The sequence below is a fragment of the Dendrobates tinctorius genome, unplaced genomic scaffold (genome assembly GCF_039654945.1).
Source record: "Dendrobates tinctorius isolate UK_male_01 unplaced genomic scaffold, ASM3965494v1 ptg000158l, whole genome shotgun sequence".
Classification (NCBI taxonomy): domain Eukaryota; kingdom Metazoa; phylum Chordata; class Amphibia; order Anura; family Dendrobatidae; genus Dendrobates; species Dendrobates tinctorius.
This window is the reverse complement of record NW_027361825.1, coordinates 27,993,015-28,017,462: the sequence shown is the minus strand read 5'-3', so window position 1 is coordinate 28,017,462 and position 24,448 is coordinate 27,993,015. Positions and strand designations below refer to the sequence as shown.

Below are 24,448 nucleotides of genomic sequence, written 5' to 3'. Positions count from 1 at the left end.
TGTGCAGTGAGATGGAAGATGGGGACGACGAGGAGTCTAGACTAGTACAGGGATTCCCTAGCGAGGAGACTTATTTGATTGTTTTCAATGTTGGGACAGCAATTTTTGGGGAGCACTATACTCTGGGGAATGATAGATGGGGCCCACCATACACTGGAACATTCCAAAGGTGGACATCAGACACTGGAGCAGCATTTACAATGGGGCCCATTATGTTTGGAGCATTATTTGGGCCCATAAGACAGTGGAGCTTCATCCATGGGGACCAACATATACTGTAGCATTATGTGGAGCTCATCATATACTGTTTCAAACATTATATGGGACCAATGATTCTGTATGGAGAAATAGATGGGCCTCGTCATGAGATGTAAAAAGTGAGGTATTTTTCATTGTACTATACCGCTATTTCTCTGCCGTATCGGAGCATGATGAGTTGTGGTATGTGTTAAAGGGGCGCTCTTTCGCCCAGGGCACATGAAAACCTGGAGCCAGCCCTCCCCCCCCACAACTTTAGCCAAATAACCCCCATTTTTCAGTGCGTAACTTGTATTATGAAGTTAATTAAGGTTGACAAGCTTAAGTAAGAAGAATTGATGCTTTTGGCATTCAAATGGGCACTGTAGGTGTGTTTCCTGTCCTCCTCTCACTGCCGACTTTTATTCCCCATTGACTTACATTGGGTTTCGTGTTTCGGGACGACCCCGACTTTTCCCTATAATCGGACGATCTTGCTCGACCCGACTTTTGGAAAAGTCGGGTTTCACGAAACGAAACGCGACCCTAAAAAACCAAAAGTCGCTCAACTCTATTCCTGACCAGTGGAAGAAGAGAGTGATGTCTGAAGTTCATTGCTCTGCATTGGCTGGTCATCCAGGTATTTTTGGTACTAGAGATCTGGTGAGTCGCTCTTTTTGGTGGCCCACCTTGTCTCATGATGTCAGGAATTTTGTGCAGTCTTGTGGGACTTGCTCCCGGTCTAAATCTTGTTCTCGCTCTAGTGGGTTGTTGATGCCTTTGCCGGTCCCCAGGAGGCCATGGACCCATATTTCAATGGATTTCTTCTCTGATATGCCGGTCTCTCAAAGAATAACTGTTATTTGGGTGATTTGTGATAGGTTCTCTAAGATGGTTCATCTTGTACCACTCCCTAAGTTGCCGTCTTCCTCTGAGTTGGTGCCCCTGTTTTTGCAACAGGTGGTTCACTTGCACGGGATTCCTGAGAACATTGTATCTGACAGAGGAGTTCAGTTTGTGTCTAGATTTTGGAGGACTTTCTGTTCCAAGCTGGGAATTCAGTTGTCCTTCTCCTCTGCTTTTCACCCTCAGACCAATGGGCAGACAGAGAGAACAAACCAGACCTTGGAGTCGTATTTGAGATGTTTTATTTCCGCTGATCAGGATGATTGGGTTTCATTTTTGCCCTTGGCCGAATTTGCTTTAAATAATAGAGCTAGTTCTGCCACTTTGATGTCACCTTTTTTTTGTAACTTTGGGTTTCATCCTCGATTTTCTTCAGGGCAGGTGGAGCCTTCTGCCTGCCCAGGTGTTGACACTGTAGTGGAGAGAATGCACCAGATCTGTGACCAAGTGGTGGATAAGTTATCTCTCTCCCAGGAAAAGGCCCAGCGGTTTTCCAATCGACATAGGACCATTGGTCCCCAGTTTAAGATTGGTGATATGGTGTGGTTATCATCAAAAAATATTGCTATGAAGGTGGCTTCTCCTAAGTTTAAGCCTAGATTTATTGGACCTTACAAGATTTTGGAGATTATTAATCCGGTCTCTTTTCATTTGGCTCTTCCTGTCACATTTAAAATCCATAATGTGTTCCATAAGTCCTTGTTGAAGAGGTTTGTTGAACCAGTTGTTCCTGGGGCGGCACCTCCGGACCCTGTATTGGTTGAAGGTAACATGGAATATGAGGTAGAGAAAATACTGGATTCCCTTCTGGCTAGACGGAGACTCCAGTATTTGGTTAAGTGGAAGGGTTATGGTCAGGAGGATAATTCCTGGGTCTCTGCCTCTGATATTCATGCCAAAAGATTGGTGCGTGCCTTTCATCGGGCTCACCCTGATCGCCCTGGTGGCGTGGTTGAGGGTTCGGTGACCCCTCCTCAAGGGGGAGGTACTGTTGTGAGTTCATTTTCCCCTTCGTCACTGAGGTCTGGTGAACTCCCTATTCTGGTAAAGGAAGGTAATGAGCCTGATTATCAGGCACCTGAGCCTAATGATGATGACTGGCTGAGTGGAGTCAATAACTGGATATAAGGCTGCCGACGCCCTTCTGCCCTGCGGGTGATTTCTCTGTGGACTTCTAGGACACCAGTCTGATTCCTGCTCCTCTAAAGCTAAGTTTTCTGCTTTGCCTTTTTGCATTTGTGTTTTGTTTTTTGTTTGCCTTGCTTTTCTGGATTCTGCCATTCCCTGCTGGGGTGAGCTGAATCTCCTTTTGCTGGTTGCTCTGTCTTCAGAATATTCCTGAGTACTGACATAGTCTTTTTGAAGCCTTGCGTCTTCAGGGCCTTTTTCACTCAGTCAGTCTGTCGGCGATTATTTTCATAGGGTTTTTCACGGATTGCAGACAGCAGCCTTCCTGTCCTTTCCTATCTAGTTAGCTTGGGCCCCGTCTTTGCTCAGTCTATCTTTCTGTCTGTGTTCTTTCTTCTTGCTTCACCGTCATTATATGTGGGGGGGCTGCCTTTTGCTTTGGGGTCTGCTCTGGGGCAGTTTAGATTTCTCTTTCTGTCTTTAGGCTATCTAGTTCTCCGGCTATGATCGAGGGGTCTAGGGCATCGTAGGAACCCCCCACGGCTACTGCTAGTTGTGTTGATAGGTTCAGGGGTCTGCAATCCGATAGCTGCCAACCTCTCTGGTTTTCTGGACTTAGATTGCAGTTTTGTTTTTGCCTCCTACGGTGACTCAATCATAACACAGCGCCATTTGACGTTTTTGGCTGGAATTGAGATCAGACACCATGTTGCGATTGGAAAACCCCTGATGTACCAAAACAGTGGAAACCCCCCACAAATGACACCATTTTGGAATCTAGACCCCCTAAGGAACTTATCTAGATGTGTGGTGAGAACTTTGAACCCCCAAGGGCTTCACAGAAGTTTATAACGTAAAGCCGTACAATTAAAAAATCATATTTTTTTCCACAAAAATGATCTTTTCACCCTCAATTCTTATTTTTCCAAGGGTAACAGCACCCTAAAAGTTATTGTGCAATTTGTCCTGAGTACGCTGATACCCCACATGTGGGGGTAAACCACTATTTGGGCGCATGGCAGAGCTCGGAAGGGAAGCAGCGCCATTTGACGTTTTTGGCTGGAATTGAGATCGGACACCATGTCGCGATTGGAAAACCCCTGATGTACCAAAACAGTGGAAACCCCCCACAAATGACACCATTTTGGAAACTAGACCCCCTAAGGAACTTATCTAGATGTGTGGTGAGAACTTTGAACCCACAAGGGCTTCACAGAAGTTTATAACATAAAGTCGTACAAAAATGATCTTTTCACCCTCAATTCTTATTTTTCCAAGTGTAACAGCTTCTTATTTTTCCAAGGGTAACAGCACCCTAAAAGTTATTGTGCAATTTGTCCTGAGTACGCTGATACCCCACATGTGGGGGTAAACCACTATTTGGGCGCATGGCAGAGCTCGGGAGGGAAGCAGCGCCATTTGACGTTTTTGGCTGGAATTGAGATCGGACACCATGTCGCGATTGGAAAACCCCTGATGTACCTAAACAGTGGAAACCCCCCACAAATGACACCATTTTGGAAACTAGACCCCCCAAGGAACTTATCTAGATGTGTGGTGAGCACTTTGAACCCCCCAGTGCTTCACAGAAGTTTATAACGCCCGGGCGTGAAAATAAAAAATTTGTATTTTTTCCACAAACATGATCAATTAGTCCCCAATTTTTTTATTTTCCCAAGGGTAACAGGAGAAATTGAACTCCAAAAGTTGTTGTCCAATTTGTCCTGAGTACGCTGACACCCCATATGTGGGAGAAAACTACTGTATGGACACACGTCAGGGCTCGGAAGGGAAGTAGTGACGTTTTGGAATGCAGACATTGATGGAATGGTCTGCGGGTGTCATGTTATCTTTGGAGAGCCCCTAATGTACCTAAACAGTGGAAACCCCCCACAAATGACCCCATTTTGAAAACTAGACCCCCTAAGGAACTTACCTAGATGTGAGGTGAGCACTTTGAACCCCCAATGACTTCACAGAAGTTTATAATGCCAGGGCATGAAAATAAAAAAATCGTATTTTTTCTACAAACATGATCAATTAGTCCCCAATTTTTTCATTTTCCCAAGGGTAACAGAAGAAATTGGACCCCAAAAGTCATTGTCCAATTTGTCATGAGTACGCTGACACCCCATGTGTGGGAGAAAACTACTGTATGGACACACGTCAGGGCTCGGAAGGGAAGCAGTGACGTTTTGGAATGCAGACTTTGATGGAATGGTCTGCGGGTGTCATGTGCGTTTGGAGAGCCCCTGATGTACCTAAACTATTGAAACTCCCCTCAAGTGACCCCATTTTGGACACTAGATCCCCCACGGAACTTATCTAGATGTGTGGTGAGCACTTTGAACCCCCAAGTGCTTAACAGAAGTTTATAACGCTCGGACGTGAAAATAAAAAAATAATTTTTTTCCACAAAAATGATATTTTTGCAGCCAATTTTTTATTTTCCTAAGGGTAGCAGGAGAAATTGGACCCCAAAAATTGTTTTGCAATTTGTCCTGAGTAGGCTGATACCCTATATGTGGGGGTAAAACACTGTTTGGGCGCATGGCAGAGCTTGGAAGGGAAGGAGCACCATTTGACTTTTTCAACTCAGAATTGGCTGGAATTGAGATCAGACGCAATGTTGCATTTGGAGAGCCCCTGATGTGCCCAAACAGTGGAAACCCCCAATTCTAACTCCAACCCGAATCCCAACACACCCCTAACCCTAATCTCAGCCCTAACCCTAACCCTAACCCTAGCCCTAACCCTAACCCTAACCCTAGCCCTAATGGAAAAATGGAAATTAAATACATTTTTTTTATTTTATTATTTTTCCCTAACTAAGGGGGTGATAACGGGGGGTTTGATTTACTATTTATGGCGGTTTTTATGTTTGGCAGCTGTCGCACGCTAAAAGACGCTTTTTATTGTAAAAATAGTTTTTGCATCACCACATATTGAGAGCTATAATTTTTCCGTATTTTGACCCACCGAGTCATGTGAGGTCTTATTTTTTGCGGGACGAGTTGACATTTTTATTGGTACCATTTTCGGGCACGTGACATTTTTTATCACTTTTTATTCCGATTTTTGGGACGCAGAATGAACAAAAACCAGCGTTTCATGAATTTCTTTTGGGGGAGTGCATTTACACTGTTCCGCTTGCGGTAAAATTGATAAAGCGGTTTTATTCTTCGGGTCAGTATGGTTACAGCGATACCTCATTTAGGTCGTTTATTTATGTTTTGTCAGTTTTATGCAATGAAGACTATTTTATATAAAAAAGAATTATTTTTGCATCGCTTTATTCTGCGAGCTATAACTTTTTTATTTTTTCGCTGATGATGCTGTGTGGCAGCTCGTTTTTTGCGGGACAAGATGACGTTTTCAGCGGTACCATGGATATTTATATGCGTCTTTTTGATCACGCGTTATTACACTTTTTGTTTGGCGGTATGATAATAAATCATTATTTTTTGCTTCGTTTTTTATTTTTATTTTTTAAGGGGTTCGCTAAAGGGGTTAACTAATGGGACAGTTTTATAGGGCGGGTCGTTACGGACACGGCGATACCTAATATGTGTACTTTTATTGTTTGTTTATTTTTATTTCCAAAAAATGGATTTATTTGGGGGAATATTTTTTTTTTTCTAATTTATTTGGCGATTTTTTTAAAATTATTTTTACACTTTTTTTTACATTTTTTTATCACTTGTTATTCCGATTTTTGGGTCGCAGAATGAACAAAAACCAGCGTTTCATGAATTTCTTTTGGGGGAGTGCGTTTACACTGTTCCGCGTGCAGTAAAATTGATAAAGCAGTTTTATTCTTCAGGTCAGTACGGTTACAGCGATACCTCATTTAGGTCATTTTTTTATGTTTTGTCGGTTTTATGCAATGAAAACTATTTTATATAAAAAATAATTATTTTTGCATCGCTTTATTCAGCGAGCTATAACTTTTTTATTTTTTCGCTGATGATGCTGTGTGGCGGCTCGTTTTTTGCGGGACAAGATGACGTTTTCAGCGGTACCATGGATATTTATATGCGTCTTTTTGATCGCGCGTTATTACACTTTTTGTTTGGCGGTCTGATAATAAATCATTATTTTTTGCTTCGTTTTTTATTTTTATTTTTTAAGGGGTTCGCTAAAGGGGTTAACTAATGGGACAGTTTTATAGGGCGGGTCGTTACGGACGCGTCGATACCTAATATGTGTACTTTTATTGTTTGTTTTTTTTTATTTCCAAAAAATGGATTTATTTGGGGGAATTTTTTTTTTTTTCTAATTTATTTGGCGATTTTTTTTAAAATTATTTTTACACTTTTTTTTATTTTTTTTTTACTTTATTACAAAGTCCCAGGTGGGACATCACTGTCCTGTGACAGATCGCTGATCTGTCACATCACAGATCACTGTGACAGATCAGCAATCTGTCACAGGCACTGAAGAAGACTTCCTCTTGCCTGCGCTTTGCAGGCACTGAGGAAGCCAGCTTCCTGCAGGCCCCCGAAGGCCCCCGTCGCCATCTTGGATTCGGGGGCCTGCAGGAAAGGAGCCCCCCGCAGCAGGGCTGCACATTGCGCTGCCGTGGGGGGCTCAGGGAAGCACGGAGGGAGCCCCCTCCCTGCCGATGCTTCCCTTTAACCCCTGGTACACCGCGATCGTGTTTGATCGCAGTGTGCAAGGGGTTAACGTGTCGGCGGCGGTCCGTGACCGCCCCTGACACATTGTGCCGGGTGTCAGCTGTGATAATCAGCTGATACCCGGCCGCGATCAGCGGCGCTCACCACGTGGGCGCCGCTGATCGCGCTAGGCGTACTATCCCGTCCATGGGCATAGGGGCCCGGGTCCCATGGATGGGATAGTACGTCTGATGTCAGAAAGGGGTTAAGTGGTGAAAAAAATTCCAAAATTTGTAGAAAAAAAAAATTGTCATTTTCTGAGACCCATAGTGTCTCCATTTTTCGGGATCTGAGGCCAGGTGAGGGCTTATTTTTTGCTCGCCGATCTGAAATTTTTATTGATATAGTTTTGGTGTGTACGATCTTTTGATCGCCTGTTATTTTATTGCAATGTTGCAGCGGCCAAAAAAACCCCTAATTCTGGCGTTTCGATTATTTTTCTCGCTACGCCGTTTATCGATTGGATTAATTCTTTTATATTGATACCAGATATGTGTATATTTGATTTTTTTATTGTTTTATTTTGAATGGGACGAAAAGGAGGTGATTTGAACTTTTATATTTATTTTTTTTATATTTTTAAAAACTTTTTTTTCCACTTTTGGCATGCTTCAATAGTCTCCATGGGAGACTAGAAACTGCCATAACACAATCGGCTCTGCTACATGCAGGCGATGATCAGATTGCCTGCATGTAGAAGAATACCTCACTTGCTATGTGCGCCGACCAGTGGGCGGCGCTCATAGCCATTAGGCTATGACAACCACAGGGATCTCTTCCTGACCCCGGGTTGTCATACCAACCCATCGACAACCCATGTGACACAGGCGCGGAAGGGAGGAGGTAATGACGGGCTTTATGCACCTGCATGCTAAATGCCGCTGTCAGAATTTGACAGCGGCATTTAACATGTTAACAGCTGCAGGTGAATCGCGATTCCACCTGTGGCTGTTCCGGGCACACGTCAGCTGGTCAGCCCGGAACATCACCCCAAAGAGGGGGTAGGCGGCCAATGATGTACTCTGTCCGTCATTGGACATTAAGGGGTTAATGGTATTGCAGCTTCTGTTGCCTTTCAGAAAAGGTGTGTATATACTGACAGACCATGTGACACTTAGGTTGCACACAGGGGAACTTCCTTTCACTGACCATATGACTTATGTATGGAATTGATTACACCAGAAAATTTTAGGGGCTTCAAAGCAAAAGGGGTGAATACATATGCTCATGCCAATTTTAAAGGGAATCAGTCACCCCTTTTTTGAGATATCATATAATGATATCATTCAATTGTGTGTCACATAAGGATTCTCTTAGTACTTTTGCTTCCCCCTGACCCCGCACCTTTCATGCATAAATACCTTTTTTATATCGGTTCAGATGTATGTAAACTGCCACGGTCCGGTCCGCTGGGCGGGGCTTATTCACCTGCTTCCCCCACCCTGTCTTGCTCCACACAAGAAGAAATGCATAGAGCAAGGGGGGAGGAGTTGAATAAGCCCCGCCCAGCGGACCAGACAGCGGCAGTTTATATACATCTGAACCGATATAAAAAAGGTATTTATGCATGAAAGGTGCGGGGTCAGGGGGAAGCAAAAGTACTAAGAGAATCCTTATGTGACACACAATTGAAAGATATCATTATATGATATCTCAAAAAGGGGTGACAGATTCCCTTTAAGTTATTTGATCCCATAAATTTAACCCCTTACCGACCGTTGACGGGTTAGTACGTCAGCGGTCGGTATCCCCTTCTTTGAGGTGGGCTCCGGCGATGACCCTACCTCAAAGCTGCGACATGTCAGCTGTTATAAACAGCTGACATGTGCCCGCAATAGCTGCGGACGGAATCGCGATCTGCCCGCACCTGTTAACTAGTTAAATCCAGCTGTCAAACGCTGACAGCGGGCATTCAACTAGTACTTCCGGCACCCGGCCGGAAATGAGCGCATCGCTGATCCCGTCACATGATCGGGGGTCAGCGAAGCATTGCGTTGACAACCAGAGGTTTCATAGAGACCTCTATGGTTGTTGCTGGCACATTGCTTGAGCGCCACCCTGTGGTCGGCGCTCATAGCAATGCTGTTTTTTGCTACATATAGGCAATCTGAGCATCGCCTATATGTAGCAGAGCCAATCAAGTACGGCTATTGAAGCATGCCACAAGTAAAAAAAAAAAAAAAAAAGTGTTTAAAAATTAAAAAAATAAAAAAAACATAAAAGTTTATATCACCCCCCTTTCGCCCCAATCAAAACAAAATAATAATAAAAAAATTGAAACCTACACATATTTGGTATTGCCGCATTCAGAATCGCCCGATCAATGAAAAAAAAGGATTAACCCGATCGCTAAACGGCGTAGCAAGAAAAAAAAATCAAAATGCCTGAATTACATTTTTTTTGTCGCCGCGACATTGCATTAAAATGCAATAATGGGCGATCAAAAGGACCTATCTGCATAAAAGTGGCATCATTAGAAATGTCAGCCCGGCACACAAAAAATTAGCGCTCACCCGACCCGAGATCACGAAAAATAGAGACGCTACATGACTCGGAATATTGCGCATTTTTTATTTTTTTTAAGCAAATTTTGGAATTTTTTTCACCACTTAGATAAAAAAGAACCTAGACATGTTTGGTGTCTGTGAACTCGCAATGACCTGGAGAATCATAATGGCAGGTCAGTTTTATCATTTAGTGAACCTAGCAAAAAAAGCCAAACAAAAAAACAAGTGTGAGATTGCACTTATTTTGCAATTTCACCGTGCTTGGAAATTTTTTCCCGTTTTCGAGTACACGACATGGTAAAACCAATGGTGTTGTTCAAAAGTACAACCCGTCCCGCAAAAAATAAGCTCTGACATGGCCATATTGAGGGAAAAAGAAACAAAAAATATGGCTCTGGAAAGGAGGGGGAGCGAAAAACGAAAAATCGAAAAAGCTCCGGTCATTAAGCGGTTAAATTATGTCTATATTTTTAAAATTTCACTTCACCAATTTACACCATTTACTGTTGATGCGTTCCATACAAATTGGATTACAAAAATATTTAAACACAGGTTGTAATGTAGCAAAATAGGAAAAAGCCAAGGGGGTGAATACTTTAAGCTAATTTATTCTATTCTGACGGTTCGGGCTGTGAATTTGCTGTTCTTGGCTGATGAAATGTCTGGTTTCCTTTGAGATGTGATCTTAAAAATAGGACGGCACACACATAGCCCAAGTGCCATGCAATTCTTTCCTCACACCCATTGATATGCAATTGAAAATGCGATCCAATTTTCACATCCAATCACAGCACGCTGTGATTTTTTACTCAGTCCAATTAGAGCTAAGAAAAAAAAATTGCAGATAAGCACTGACTCATTGAATAACATGGGTCAGAGAGAAAGACGATGTTTTCTTGCATTGCCCTCCTTCGTATTAGGCTAAGTGCACACGTAGCAGAAAATTTCTGCTACAAAACCTGACTCCCTTCCCAGAAACCACACTTTTTTTGTTTAGCGTTTTTGTGATTTTTTTGCGCGTTTTTAGCGCATTTTTGTGCGCAGGTTTTTTCAGCGCGTTTTCAAAACACATTGAACTAGCCAGAAACGCAGAAAAATGCGCAAAATTAGTGAGCATGCTGCGCTTTTAACCGTAATGCGTTTTTTTCGCGGTAAAAAAACGCATCAATGTGCAAAAAAAGTGCAAAATGAATAGAAATGACTGGGAAGCTTATTTTTAGCGTTTTTATAGCAGTTTTATAGTGAAAACCGCTAAAAAAATGCTAAAAAACGCTGTGTGTGAACACAGCCTTATACTCCAGTGTTAGTGAACTCTTACCCTGATATATGGCCATCAGCCAATTGATAGGTACAGGCTGTCATAAATTCTTACCTTGACTAATGACTGTGGTATTTCGGAAGTGTTGACCTGTATGATATTCCCCAGGATGGGCAGAGGTGTAGGTCCTGGGGGTAGGTCCTTCTGTTTGACCCTACCCCACCATTTCATGAGATAAATAAGGAGAGTGACTCCAGCAGCCAGGAGAAGCGTTGCTGCGATGTTCAGAGCCATTCTGAACCCTGGTGACTACAGCTTGGTCTGTACTATGACCTGTGTATTTATATTCGGTCAGCTTCAGGGCAGCATTCCGACATGCAATCCATGAGAATAGACTGCACTTGTGTAAAGTTCAGAGTTACATCTGTATTGTTCAACACTTCCGCTCTCATTGCTTGCAGAGAGGGCAGTCTCATCTTGGTGTGATGTCAGAGCACTCTGGAAATCAGACATGACACCCCACCCCTCTCACAGCAAACAGCAAACATGGGGGGGGATTCAGCAACTGCATCCTCTGCTCTTTTGCTACTGTACAGATTTGTTAATTTCTGAGAACATATTAAAAATCAAACATAGCCTTGAAGCTTCCAAAATATACCCATTTATTGCAACCAAAATATGAGTACTCTGGATTCTTAGTTTGGAACAGAAAACTGAATATTGGTCAAAGAATAATAGACAAGATGGAAAGAGAACTAAAGTCCATTCTACTTTTCTGTTTTCTTAAGCCCTGATTAAAAAAAGAAAAAACAAAAACATCACATCTGGATTTTGAACAAAACTCAATCAAAATTAAATAAAGAGAAGGCCAGAGCAAAGCCGTCCCCCCCCAGCATAGGCAATGGCCGGTATGTCAATGGGTGAGGGAGTTAGGGGATAATCATGAGTGGGAGATGATTTTAGTGGGGTCGTTTATAGGGCAGGGTTTGGGATGGGTCCCATCACTTCCCGCTCTCTAGGGTCGAGTTCGGTCCTCCCTACATCACTCACCATGTCTGAGGTAAATCGGGTTCTGGAGAGCCTGAGGGCCACAGCTTCATCGCAGCCCCATGGCTGGCTTGAGAGACAGGTGGTCAGTATTCATGGAGCGATGGCGGGGCCAGCTGGGGAGGCCCCCTCACGCGAGCGGCATCCTCGTTGGGTGAGACCTCCGAAGAGGTTGTCGCCGGATGCTGCTCCCCGGACCCAGCGCAGGTACCAGTCAGATCTCGTGCCAGTAGGCCTCAGTCTGGGAGGAATCCAACTGCCAGGCTGGGTCCGGCAGCGGTGTCTAGGCCTTTGTCATGCGGCAGTCGAGGGGTGGAGCCGACACGCGCCGGGCCTTCTGGGATGTCTGATGTCACAGGGAGTCGCCGCCGTGAGGTTCCAACTGAGCGGCCTGCCTCTGTACCTTGGATGGATGGTGCGGCGTGAGGAGACATGTCAGCTGTGGGTGGGATCCACCCAGGACTGGGGGGTACTGGTCTTTTCATTATCAGCAGCAGGGGGCTCTCCTCCTCCTGGTGGAGTTCCGGTAATTACCTCGTCCCCTTGGTTGCCTAGAGTTTTGAACAGCGGGCTGTGCGCTGCAGGTTTATCAGCTTAGGCACAGCTGGTTGGTGCAGTGCAACTGCCGAGATCTTCCTTCTCTCTTCAGGATCAGCTTCCTGGGACATCAAGAGCTTCTGGGACGATGGGGTCCAGTCTAGGGCCTCTGGATGGCACGACGGAGTGGGAGCAGCCATCGGACGGACATCTGGACTCCGTTTTTCCGGCTGGAGGGGTCACAGCCCCCTTGCAGCCCGGTGAGGATAATTCTGTGTCTTGTTCGTCTCCACAGATTTTGAGGTCCCCTGGTTTGAGTGGCAGTCAGGTGGTAGAAGCAGGTCCTAGTAGGGGGGTTGGGGTTTCAGGTGACTCGGCTAGCGGGAGTGTAAGGGAGGTTTTGGCCAACGTGCTGGATTTGCTTACCCGTTTGGTAAGGGGGGTGGTTGCACCTGCGTATTTAGCGGTATGGATGGATCCACAAGTTGGGGGGTATTTTTGTCCGAATAGGTCACTAGAAGCTTTGGAAAAGCTTCCCGATCTAGTATCAGTGTCGGTGCAGACAGAGAAAGAAAAGGAGTGCAGGATTCATTTGGATGACAGGGCGCACGGGGAAGTTTATGTGTACTTTGAGGGTCCGTTGTGGGCACACTTTAAAAAGGAAGTGCGGGAAAAGATCTGGAAGGATGACTATGTTGAGATCTTTTCGCTGCTTCCTTTGGAGAAATTCAATTTAGATAAGGAGAGAAAAGATGATAGTAAGAAGGAAGAGGAGGAGAAGCATAGGTGGCGTTTGATTCATCAAACTTTTGTTAATTGGTTGCAGGCTTTTGCCATCTTGGCAAACGTCATCGGGGAAAAGGCACCAGAGAATTGTTCTCCCCTGTTTTCTTGCATGGACACCATTGGGGAGGCCCATAGGACTTACGGGGGACAGGCATGGCTCCGTTACGACAAGCAGTTTCGGTAGAGGAAGGCGATAAGGCCTGCAATTAGGTGGGATCAAAAAGGCCTGTGGCTGAGGATTATGGCACCTAATAGATCGGGTAATTCCTTTCATGGGGAGGCCGAGACTGCCAGCCATGCCAATAGTCAGTCCAGCGCAGCAGGGTCTGGGGGTCAGACGGGTCAAGCCGGGGGAGAAAAATTGGGTTTGTGCTGGCAGTTCATCGATAGCCAGTGCAAGTTTGGATCCAATTGTAAGCTTAAGTACCTCTGCTCCCATTACAATGGCTCCTCGCATACGGCAGTCAGATGTTTTAAGAAAGGAAAGCTTAAAGCAGGGGTCACTAACTCTCAAGGGGGATACTCTAGTGAGGTTGGAAAAGATGGCCCCTTATCTAAATAGATACCCAGATAGAGAAAAAAGCTGAATTGTTGCTGTCAGGTTTTAACGTTGGTTTTAGGATTCCCGCTCCTCCTTTTGTTATTCCCCGGGTTCTCGAGAACCTTTGGTCAGCTGAAACTTATGGAGAGGTGATTTCTGAGAAACTTGGTAAGGAGGTCGCGCTGGGCCGCATGGTGGGTCCTTTTAGTTATCCTCTGATTGAGGATGAGGTAGTTTCACCCTTGGGGATGGTGCCCAAGAAAGAACCGAATATGTTTCGGCTCAGTCATCATCTGTCTTACCCCCGGGGCATGTCGGTAAATGACAGAATTGATCCAGAGCTCTGCTCAGTGGCCTATACTTCTTTTAACGATGCAGCACGGTGGGCCAGGAAGTGAGGAAAAGAGGCCCTTATGGCAAAGACAGATATTTAATCTGTGTTTCGGTTATTGCCGGTGCATCCGAATAGTTCAAAGTTGTTGAGTTGCTATTGGAAATGGGAATTTTATGGATCGGTGTTTGCCTATGGGCTGTTCATTGTCATGCGTTTACTTCGAGGCATTTAGTTATTTTCAGGAATGGGTGGTTTGCGATGTTTCCAGTTTTAATTCGGTGATCCATTATTTACACGACTTTTTGTGTATTGGCCCGGGTGAGTCGTCATGTTGTCAGACTATTTTGAGGGCCTTGGAGTGGGTAACAGGACGCTTTGGGGTGGCCCAGGTAAGACGGAAGGCCCAAGTACTTGCTTGCTTTTTTTGGGTATTGTTATTGACACTGTTCAATGGGAATTTAGAGTACCCGAGGAGAAAGTGATTCCGTTGAGGAAGTAGGTTGCTAGGGCGCGCCGGTTAAAGAAACTGTCTTTTTGGGATCTGCAGTCGCTGTTAGGAAAGCTAAATTTTGCGTGTTGGATTATTCGGATGGGGCGAGTATTTTCGCAGAGGTTAGCCAGTGCTACTGCGGGTGTTTGTGCTCCTCATCACTTTGTGCTGCTTTCCACAGAGCACAGAGAGGATTTGGCAGTTTGGAGTAAGTTTTTAGAGCAGTACAATAGTCATTCATTGCTCATGGAGGAGGCATCGGATAGTGGTGCTTTGGAGTTGTTTACGGATGCGGCAGATGGCATTGGTTTTGGAGCGTATTTCCGGGGTAAGTGGTGTGCGGCACGTTGGCCGGAGGCTTGATTTTTGGGCTCAGTTCGGAATATTGCGCTGTTAGAGATTTTTCCAGTTTTGGTGGCTGTTCACTTGTGGAAGCAGCAGTTTCAGGATAGGTGGGTGTGCTTCAATTGTGATAACCAAGGGGTGCCATTGCTGATTCTCTTTCTCATTCACAGTGGAAAAATTTTCACGTGTTGGCTCCGGAGGTGAAGGTCGAGGGGCTGGAATGCCCAGAAATGCTTTGGATTGTGGTCTCTGTGCTGTGCAGTCTTTGATCAGGGCTTCTTTGGATATTAAGACCTGGGCGGCTTACCAGGCGGTATGGTATTCATGGGAGGGTTTGTTGGCTGTGAGCACGGGTCCTTTGTCCGTAGAGCATCAGGTAGGAATTTTGCTTTCATGGTTGGGTCGCAGGTTGACGGAGGGTTGGTCTTTGGTGAAAGTTTTGCGGCTGATGGCCGCCCTGGCTTTCGGTTTCAGAATGAGGGGTCAGCAGGATCTGAATACACTGTTTCTGGCAAAGCAGGTTGTTTTCGCAGAGCTAGGAGTCATGGGGACTCGAGGCGTCCCGTTTCCTTTGGCCTATTTTAAAGGCTACGGGGGTGCTAGGTTCTTTTTGCAGTTCGTTTTTCGAAGTTTATCTTTTTAGGTTGGCTTTTCCCATCATATTTTTTGGGGCCCTCAGGGCTGGGGAACTAGTGGCACCGAGTAAAAGCACATGAGGGGGTTTTTGGCCTGGGACGTGGTGATTACCGTGAGTGGTGTGGAGTTTTGGTTGCGAAGGTCTAAAACAGATCAGGAGGGTAAGGGTAAGCGGGTCTTTTTGGGCCCTGTACAGGATTCTTTTATGTGTCCAGTTGAGTGTTTGCAACGTTTTCGTGCCTTGAAGTCCAGCGTTGATGGTCCTTTATTATATTATGTGGAGGGGTCCTTTTTGTCCAGGTATCACTTCACTGCCATATTTAGGAAGGGTGTGCGTAGGCTGGGTTTGGATGAATCCCATTTTGCGCCTTTCTTTTCGAATTGGGGTGGCGATGGAGGTGGCATTGGGAGGGATCAGAGCTGAAGCGGTACAGCGTATTGGGAGATGGTGGTCGAGGTGTTATCGCAGCTATGTCAGGCTGGAAGGGGTGGTGTCAAACTTTAGTTTGTGAGAGTTGTTGTTTTAATGGTTTTGCCTTTTTTTTGGTGATTCTGAGAACATTGTTTTATCGTTTTCCAGGTTCCGCCCCGTTGCTTGTTTGGATTTTTGGCCATTTGTAGGTCCATTGGGGAGCTTTGAGAGCTGACTTGAGGAAGTAGGGTAAACAGCTCGGTGTTTTCAGGAGTGCAGCGGTCATCAGGTGGCTCGGCTTTCAAGGAATGAATTAGAATAGGGTGTTGCGAGAAATTCATGGTAGCGCTCGATTGGACAGGGCTCTGGACATTTTGGTTCTGCATGTGGGTGGCAATGATTTGGGGGTTCGGCCATTCAGGGAATTGGTGAAAGATATAAAACATAATCGGCTGTGGCTGTCATACTCCGGGATCACCACTGTGTGGTCTGAGATTGTGCCGTGAAGATGTTGGCGGAATGCAGAACCACTATATGTGGAGCCCACGACTTCTCCTGATCACCTGTTGTAGTTTTACACCAAAGTATGCATAATACACTTTTCTAACAAATTCAGTAATGTTCCTTCTTTGGTTCTTCACTACAAAACAATCGCAAATGTAGCAAAAGTTGAAGGATGATTTACGACACCTCCTTGTAGCCATTTTGCTTACTTTGTTAGAAACAGAAGCTTAATCCACTACAACCACTAAATACTGAAAGGAATCGAGTTAAGCACATCACCACACTCTTATGAACTCTGTTTAAAAGAAAATCTGCCGAGGATCCAAGATGGCTGCCGGCAGAGTAGGATGCATTATAAGGCGCTCTTGCTAGGCCTGATATAATCTAAGTCATCCAGCCTTGGATTTACGGAAAAAAGAACCCCAGGGACTAGTGATTGCGCCTAGCCTTACAGCAGACCCAGCAGACAGACCCTGCTGAGAATATAAAAGCTTAGCGGTGACAGCAGGAGACCTCGTGTAGTGCAGCCTGACAGGAAAATGCATGGCCTGGCGAGGCCTGTACCTCAGACTTGCAGCCGATCCCTGGCGGCATCAGGAGACTCATCAGCGAGCAGCCACGCGACGCCATACATGGCAGCGCCCGCTATGCCTGCAGCACTGAGCGAGGTTTGTCTCTCGCTCCAGGAGGAGGTGAGCAGTGAGTGGGGAGCAATGCCTGGAGCACAGGTGACAGAAGGAGAAGACCGGAGGTGATGGGCAGGCTAATAGAGCTGTGAGCAGAGTGTGGTGAGGGAACTGGGGTGCACTGGTACACAGGCAGATACTAAGGAACCTGGCGCATTACTGACTTAGGGGGGCAGAGAAAGTGAGCTGAGACTGGGGAAATCAGTTAAGAGCATCCACAAGAAGTTCTGTGGGCAGACAAGCACCTGCTAGAGGGGAACCCACCATCCCCTATAAGTATCACTGCACTGAAAGTCTCAAAGGAAAAGGAACAAATAAGGGAAGAACCCTGCAGCGCACAGTGTCCCAATGAATGGCTTGTCTGTCTTAAGGGAGGCTTTCTTAATGCCCACATCTTGCTCACCATATAAAAAATTAAAGGATTAAGCCACCTGCAGATGCATTTCAGTGTAAAAAAGGCTTTACATTAAAAGCACCTTCTTTGTACAGTATACAGTGGCATGCAAAAGTTTAGGCACCCCTGGTCAAAATTACTGTTATTGTGAACAGTTAAGCAAGTTGAAGATAAAATGATGTCTAAAAGGCCTAATGTTAAAGATGACATATTTGTTTTGTATTTTAGGCTAAAAAGTAATACACATTGTAATTTTTTTCACATTTTAAAAATTGCAAAAAGAAAAATGGTCCGATGCTAAAGTTTGGGCATCTTTGGAGATTTGTGTGCTCATTAGAGTTGAGCGACTTTTGGTTTTTTAGGGTCGAGTTTCGTTTCGTGAAACCCGACTTTTCCAAAAGTCGGGTCGAGCAAGATCGTCCGATTATAGGGAAAAGTCGGGGTCGTCCCGAAACACGAAACCCAATGTAAGTCAATGAGGAATAAAAGTCGGCAGTGAGAGGAGGACAGGAAACACACCTACAGTGCCCATTTGAATGCCAAAAGCATCAATTCTTCTTACTTAAGCTTGTCAACCTTAATTAACTTCATAATACAAGTTACGCACTGAAAAATGGGGGTTATTTGGCTAAAGTTGTGGGGGGGGAGGGCTGGCTCCAGGTTTTCATGTGCCCTGGGCGAAAGAGCGCCCTTTTAACACATACTACAACTCATCATGCTCCGATACGGCAGAGAAATAGCGGTATAGTACAATGAAAAATACTTCACTTTTTACATCTCATGACGAGGCCCATCTATTTCTCCATACAGAATCATTGGTCCCATATAATGTTTGAAACAGTATATGATGAGCTCCACATAATGCTACAGTATATGTTGGTCCCCATGGATGAAGCTCCACTGTCTTATGGGCCCAAATAATGCTCCAAACATAATGGGCCCCATTTCTAATGCTCTAGTGTATAATGGGCCCTGTAAATGCTGCTCCAGTGTCTGATGTCCACCTTTGGAATGTTCCAGTGTATGGTGGGCCCCATCTATCATTCTCCAGAGTATAGTGCTCCCCAAAAATTGCTGTCCCAACATTGAAAACAATCAAATAAGTCTCCTCGCTAGGGAATCCCTGTACTAGTCTGGACTCCTCGTCGTCCCCATCTTCCATCTCACTGCACAGTATTTCAACCTTGCAAGTGCTGTGATCCTGAGCAAGCAGGGGGGGCCCACTCGTTGGCAACGGCACTGGCACAGGGCCCCGGATAGTACGGTGGTGTGTCTGATGGCGGGTGGGCCGAACCTGCACTTTCATCTGCAGCTTCCTCTTTGTCACCATGTAAGATGGAACTGTATATGGGAAGGGTAACCTGAGTTTCATCAGGGTCAGATTCAGGCCGTGTAGCGTGCGAGGGGAATGTAGTGGTCTGGGTCAATGTACCAGCAGATTCATCGAGCAGTGGCTGGGCTTCAGTGCACTTGTGTCGCCCCCAGGAGTACGGTCGCCACAGTGGCATTACCTTCTTCCTAGGGAGTGTGATGTCTTGCTTGGGAGCAACGAAGGATCTCTCTAGCAGGTTAACTGATTGGGCGGCGTTATTCCCACGAGTCATGACCCTCCAAACAGCGTTCATGAAGGCAAAGTGTTTGTTTTACGTGGGCAGTATGGTTGCAAAGCTGAACCTTAAAGGAATGTCCAGAAGGGCACCACCAGGAGTGGAGCCTACGGCGTAATTTGACTCAACACGGGCAACCTCAACCATGCCAGCTACAGAAAAGATACACACATTGCAAGCTTAATTCCGTTAACGAACGAGACTCCGTCATGCCCCGCGGTCCGAGTCCGGCTTACTAGAGGGACACGTGAGGCTCTGGCACATGAGATTGGCCAATAACTGGTGTGTCATGCCCTTACATGTCCGTGGCTGCATGTGCGCTACACTGAAAAGGCCAGCGTTTGTCGCTTACAGGTGCAGATAACCCGCTGAACAACGTTAGTGATGGGGATCACTGATTACAATTATTACCCGCGAACAATGATTTCCCAGTAAGTGCAGGTCAACCGCAGTTCCGGAATTAGGCCTAACCGTCATTCCTGAAAAAATGAAAAACTTACGTGTGCAAACCACAGGTGCTATAGCTTGCTTAATAGCTCGCCAGCCGTTCTCACGCCCAGTATGGATTACACGTGATTGCACAAAGGTGAGAAAGGGTACCGTATCCCCAGATAACATGTATGGATAGCATAGTGTACACATTCAAAATATATGTCTATACATTAGGAGGCAGGCTCAGACGGTGGTAGGCCCAGTATGGATTGCACGTGATTTCACAAAGGTTAGAAAGGGTACCGTATCCCCGGATAACATGTATGGATAGCATAGTGTACACATTCAAAATATATGTCTATACATCAGGAGGCAGGCTCAGACGGTGTTAGGCCCAGTATGGATTGCAAGTGATTGCACAAAGGTTAGAAAGGGTACCGTATCCCCGGATAACATGTATGGATAGCGTACACATTCAAAAAATATGTCTCAGGAGGCAGGCTCAGACGGTGTTAGGCCCAGTATGGATTGCACGTGATTGCACAAAGGTTAGAAAGGGTACCGTATCCCCGGATAACATGTATGGATAGCGTACACATTCAAAATATATGTCTATACATCAGGAGGCAGGCTCAAACGGTGTCAGGCACAGTATGGATTTGACGGCCCAGACTACACAGCGGAGGAGCAGGGAGAGGTAAAGATTGCAAATGCTGGGGCCCTGCCCAAGCAAGGGGGGCCCACTCGTGGGCGTCGGTACTGGCACTGGGCCCCTCATAGTACGGCGGTGTGTCTGACGGCGGGTGTGCACCACCACCGTCAGAGACACTTGATTGCACTATGAGGGACCCTGTGCCAGTGCCCGCGCCCAAGAGTCGGCCTACCCACCTGTCCAGGGCAACGGCACTCGCACGGTGTCGTGCGCTAGGTGGTGACCACGGCCATGGGGGGGAGGCAGCACAGTTTGGGAGTTTTTGAAAGTGGTATATGTTGATGTTGGACATTCAGCTGATGCAAAAGGCGAAATAGGTCAAGTCCCAGGAAGAGGTGGACCAAAGCAAGCCATTTTTCTGTCACCCTATGTGTCATCAGGGGAAGGTGGGACAAAATCCTTGGAAACCCATGCGTGGTTCATTTTAATGAAGGTTAGATCATCCACATTTTGGGTTGACAGACGGGTCCTTTTTTCTGTCAGGATTGATCCAGCTGCACTGAAGACTCTTTCCGATAGCACACTTGCAGCTGGGCAAGCGAGCTCCTGTAAGGCATATTGGGCCAATTCAGGCCAGGTGTCCAGTTTAGCGGCCCAATAGTCAAAGGGGAATGACCTGTGTGGGAGAACATCGATATGGGAGGAAAAGTAGTTTGTAACCATAGTTGACAACTGCTGTCTCCTGTCACTTTCCATCAATGCAGTATTACCAGTTGTGTGAGCGGTACTTGAAAAATCAGTCCACAACATTGTCATGAAACCCCTGTCTCCAACGCCACTTCTGCTGTGTGCACCACGAACACCTCTGCCAAGCTGACCCCGGCCCGTACGGCTTGTGTGAGAACCATCACCGCTGCTGTGTGCTGGGAATGCCTCAAGCAACCGATTTACCAGAGTTGCTTGTTTATTAGCCAATATTAGGTCAAGGTTCTCCTGTGGCATGATGCTTTGTAATTTGCCTTTATAGCGTGGATCCAGGATGCTGGCCAACCAGTAGTCGTCATCGTTCATCATTTTGGCAATGCGGGGGTCCCTTTTTAGGATCTGCAAGGCATAATCTGACATGTGGGCCAATGTCCCCGGTGTCAATGATGCACTGCGAGTGCTGGTTGGAGGAGCACTTTCTGGCAAATCGACATCCCTCCAGTCACGCACAAACCCTGTACCAGAACTTGCCACGCCAACATTTTCACTTGCCCCACGAGATGCATCCTCCTCCCCTAAGTAATCATCCCCATCATCCTCCTCCTCCTCCTCGTCCAGGAGAGGTCCCTGAGCAGACAATGGCTGAATGTCATCAAGGATTCCCTCCTCCTCAACATTGGCTGCAGAAGCCTGCTCCTTAAGATGCGTCAAAGTTTGCATGAGCAGACGCATAAGTGGGATGCTCATGCTTAGGATGGCGTCGTCTGCGCTTACCAGCCGTGTGCATTCCTCAAAACACTGAAGGACTTTACAGAGGTCTTTCAGCTTCGACCACTGCACACCTGTCAACTCCATGTCTGCTCTCAAAGTGCCTGGCCGTGTATCCTCCCACAAATGCATTATGGCCTGCCTCTGCTCGCACAGTCGCTCCACCATGTGAAGGGTGGAGTTCCACCTTGTTGCAATGTCGATAATGAGGCGGTGGTTGGGAAGGTGGAGCAATCGCTGCAGCTTCTGCATACGAACGGAGTGTACAGGCGACCGGTGGATGTGCGCGCACAGTCTTCGCACCTTCTGGAGCAGGGCTGTTAACTCCGGATAATTTTTGAGGAAGCACTGCACCACCAGGTTCAAGGTGTGAGCCAAGCAAGGTATGTGGCTGAGTTTTGAAAGGGCTATGGCTGCCACAAAATTACGGCCGTTATCACTAACTACCTTGCCTGCCTCAAGATGTACACTGCCCAGCCATGACTCAGTTTGTCGCTTCAAGTACACACGCTTCACACGGCGGTGTGTCTGTCGCCCAAACACATCATCTGCAACACAGCCTGCTGACGCTTTCCACTAGCTGCTCGATAGGGGGACACATCGTGTGCAACAGTGGCAGCTGCAGATGGAGTGCTCGTACGACTGCGCTCTGTGGACGAGCTTTCGCTTCTGGAGGAGGAGGAGGAGGGTCGAACGCCTACAGCCAATTGTTTCCTATACCGTGGGCTAGGCAGCACTGTCCCACCACCGCTGTCCCCTGTGGACCCTGCATCCACCACATTAACCCAGTGCGCAGTGATGGACACGTAACGGCCCTGGCCATGCCGACTGGACCATGCATCAGTTGTGAGGTGCACCTTTCCGCTCACTGACTGCTTGAGTGCATGGACAATGCGGTCTTTCACATGATGGTGGAGGGCTGGGATGGCTTTGCGAGAGAAGAAGTGGCGACTGGGTAGGTCATAGCATGGTACTGCATAGGCCATGAGTTCGCGGAAAGCTGTGCTTTCCATCAACCAAAAGGGCATCATCTCAAACGAGATTAGTTTGGCAATGTGGGCGTTCAAACCCAGTGTACGCGGATGAGAGACTGAGTACTTTCTTGACCTACTCATAGTGTCTGGGAGGGTGAGACTTGAGAGCTGCATATGGTGGAAGTAGCGGTGGACAGGGCGAACTGAGAGAGGGTTGATGATGGTGATGGAGTTGTTGTTCTTTCTGATGGCCTAGAATCAGTCTTTCGTTGATATAACAGTGGGATTCCCTGACTGCTGTGGCCTTGCAACGACACCTCAACATTTGCTGCTGTGCTAACCGGTGGGCTTACAGTGGGGGAAACAATGTAGCGTTGCTGACTACCTTCGTTGTGATCAGTTGCACATGTGGCACTTGAGGTTTGGTGTTGTGTCCACGCTTGCAAGTGCATGCTGGTTAAATGTCTAAGCATGCAACTGATATTAAAATTTTTCAGATTTTTCCGTAGGCTAAAGGTCTTTGCGCACTTCTTACAGATAACCTTGGCCTGATCATGAGGATTTTGTTCAAAAAAGTGCCACACTGCACTCTTCCTACTTTGGCAGACATTTTGCGGCCTAGCACGCTGTGATCTTTTGACCCTCTGGACAAGCTGTCCAGCAACTCTTTTGATGTTTGGAACCTGTCTTTGGAGTGCTCCGGGCCTGCCAGATAACAGCTGTTGCGATGTCGATGTCTGCTGTGGATGCTCCTCATCTGAGCTATTTGAAGCAGCACCCTCTTCCCCCAATGGATGCCAATCTGGGTCAACAACTGGGTCATCCATCACCTCCTCTTCTATGTCATGTGCACCTTCCTCTGTGTCACCGTGTATGGTGGTATAGTGTGCGGGAAGGGGCACCTGAGTCTCATCAGGGTCAGAATCTGGCTCTGTACACTGCGAGGACAATGTAGTGCTCTGAGTGAATGTACCAGCAGAATCATCCATCAGCGGCTGTGCATCAGTGCACTCCATGTCAGATTCATCTTGGCCTGGGTAATTCACCATTTCACTTGATAATCCAGGCATGGTATGTGAAAACAGCTCCATGGAGTAATCAGTAGTATGGCCTGCGTCATCCTTCAATCTTGGTTGGGGTGAAGGACACAAGGAAAGGTGTGGTTCATGAACATGAGCCTCCAATGACGATTCAGTGCTTTTACTTTTTACAACTGAAGAAGAGGAGGCGATAGAGCTGGAGGCTGAGTCAGCAATGTAAGACAAAACTTTTTCCTGATGCTCTGGCTTTAAAAGCGGTTTGCCAACTCCTAGAAAACTAAGCCTTCGAAGCCTTATGGAGCCAGACGATGACGCAGGCTCAACACCTCCTGCATTCGGTCCTATTTTGCTCTTGCCACTACCATCAGATCCACCACCAACACCATCATTACCAGCTGCCAACCCCCGCCCAATTCCACGGCCTCTTCCACCAGCCTTCCTCATTTTTGGTAGAAATGTAGACAAAATCCAACAAACTATATAGTAATGTAAAACAAGGTACAAGGTGTCTATAGGACAGGGGAGATTTTGAATTTCTGCACACACTAGTGGACACTGGACACTTTTGGATTGTGTGAGGCCCACTTAATATCTGAGCGCTATGTCACAGGCTCGATGGCACAGCTGTGACCAAAGTGACTAGAGGATAAGGGAGATTTTGAATTTCTGCTCACACTAGTGGACAATGGACACTTTTGAATTGTGTGAGGCCCACTGAATATCTGAGCGCTATGTCACAGGCTCGATGGCACAGCAGTGACCAAAGTGACTAGAGGATAAGGGAGATTTTGAATTTCTGCTCACACTAGTGGACAATGGACACTTTTGGATTGTGTGAGGCCCACT

At 46.4% G+C, this 24,448-nt stretch overlaps 1 protein-coding gene across 3 annotated transcripts in view; it reads right to left on the bottom strand.

Moving 5' to 3' along the window:
* The window catches only part of LOC141052013 (cytochrome P450 2C8-like), a 191,140-nt gene that overhangs the window by 108,059 nt on the left and 58,633 nt on the right, over positions 1-24,448 (bottom strand). The window contains exon 1 of one of the 3 annotated variants that reach the window (XM_073549182.1): positions 10,827-11,201. The exons of 1 other annotated variant lie outside the window; for it this stretch is intronic. In XM_073549182.1, the coding sequence (XP_073405283.1) occupies positions 10,827-11,006 (180 nt within the window). In that variant the 5' untranslated portion in view covers positions 11,007-11,201. Of the gene's footprint in view, positions 1-10,826; positions 11,202-24,448 lie in introns of those variants that run through there. One more of the 3 variants, XM_073549181.1, reaches the window with a different exon arrangement.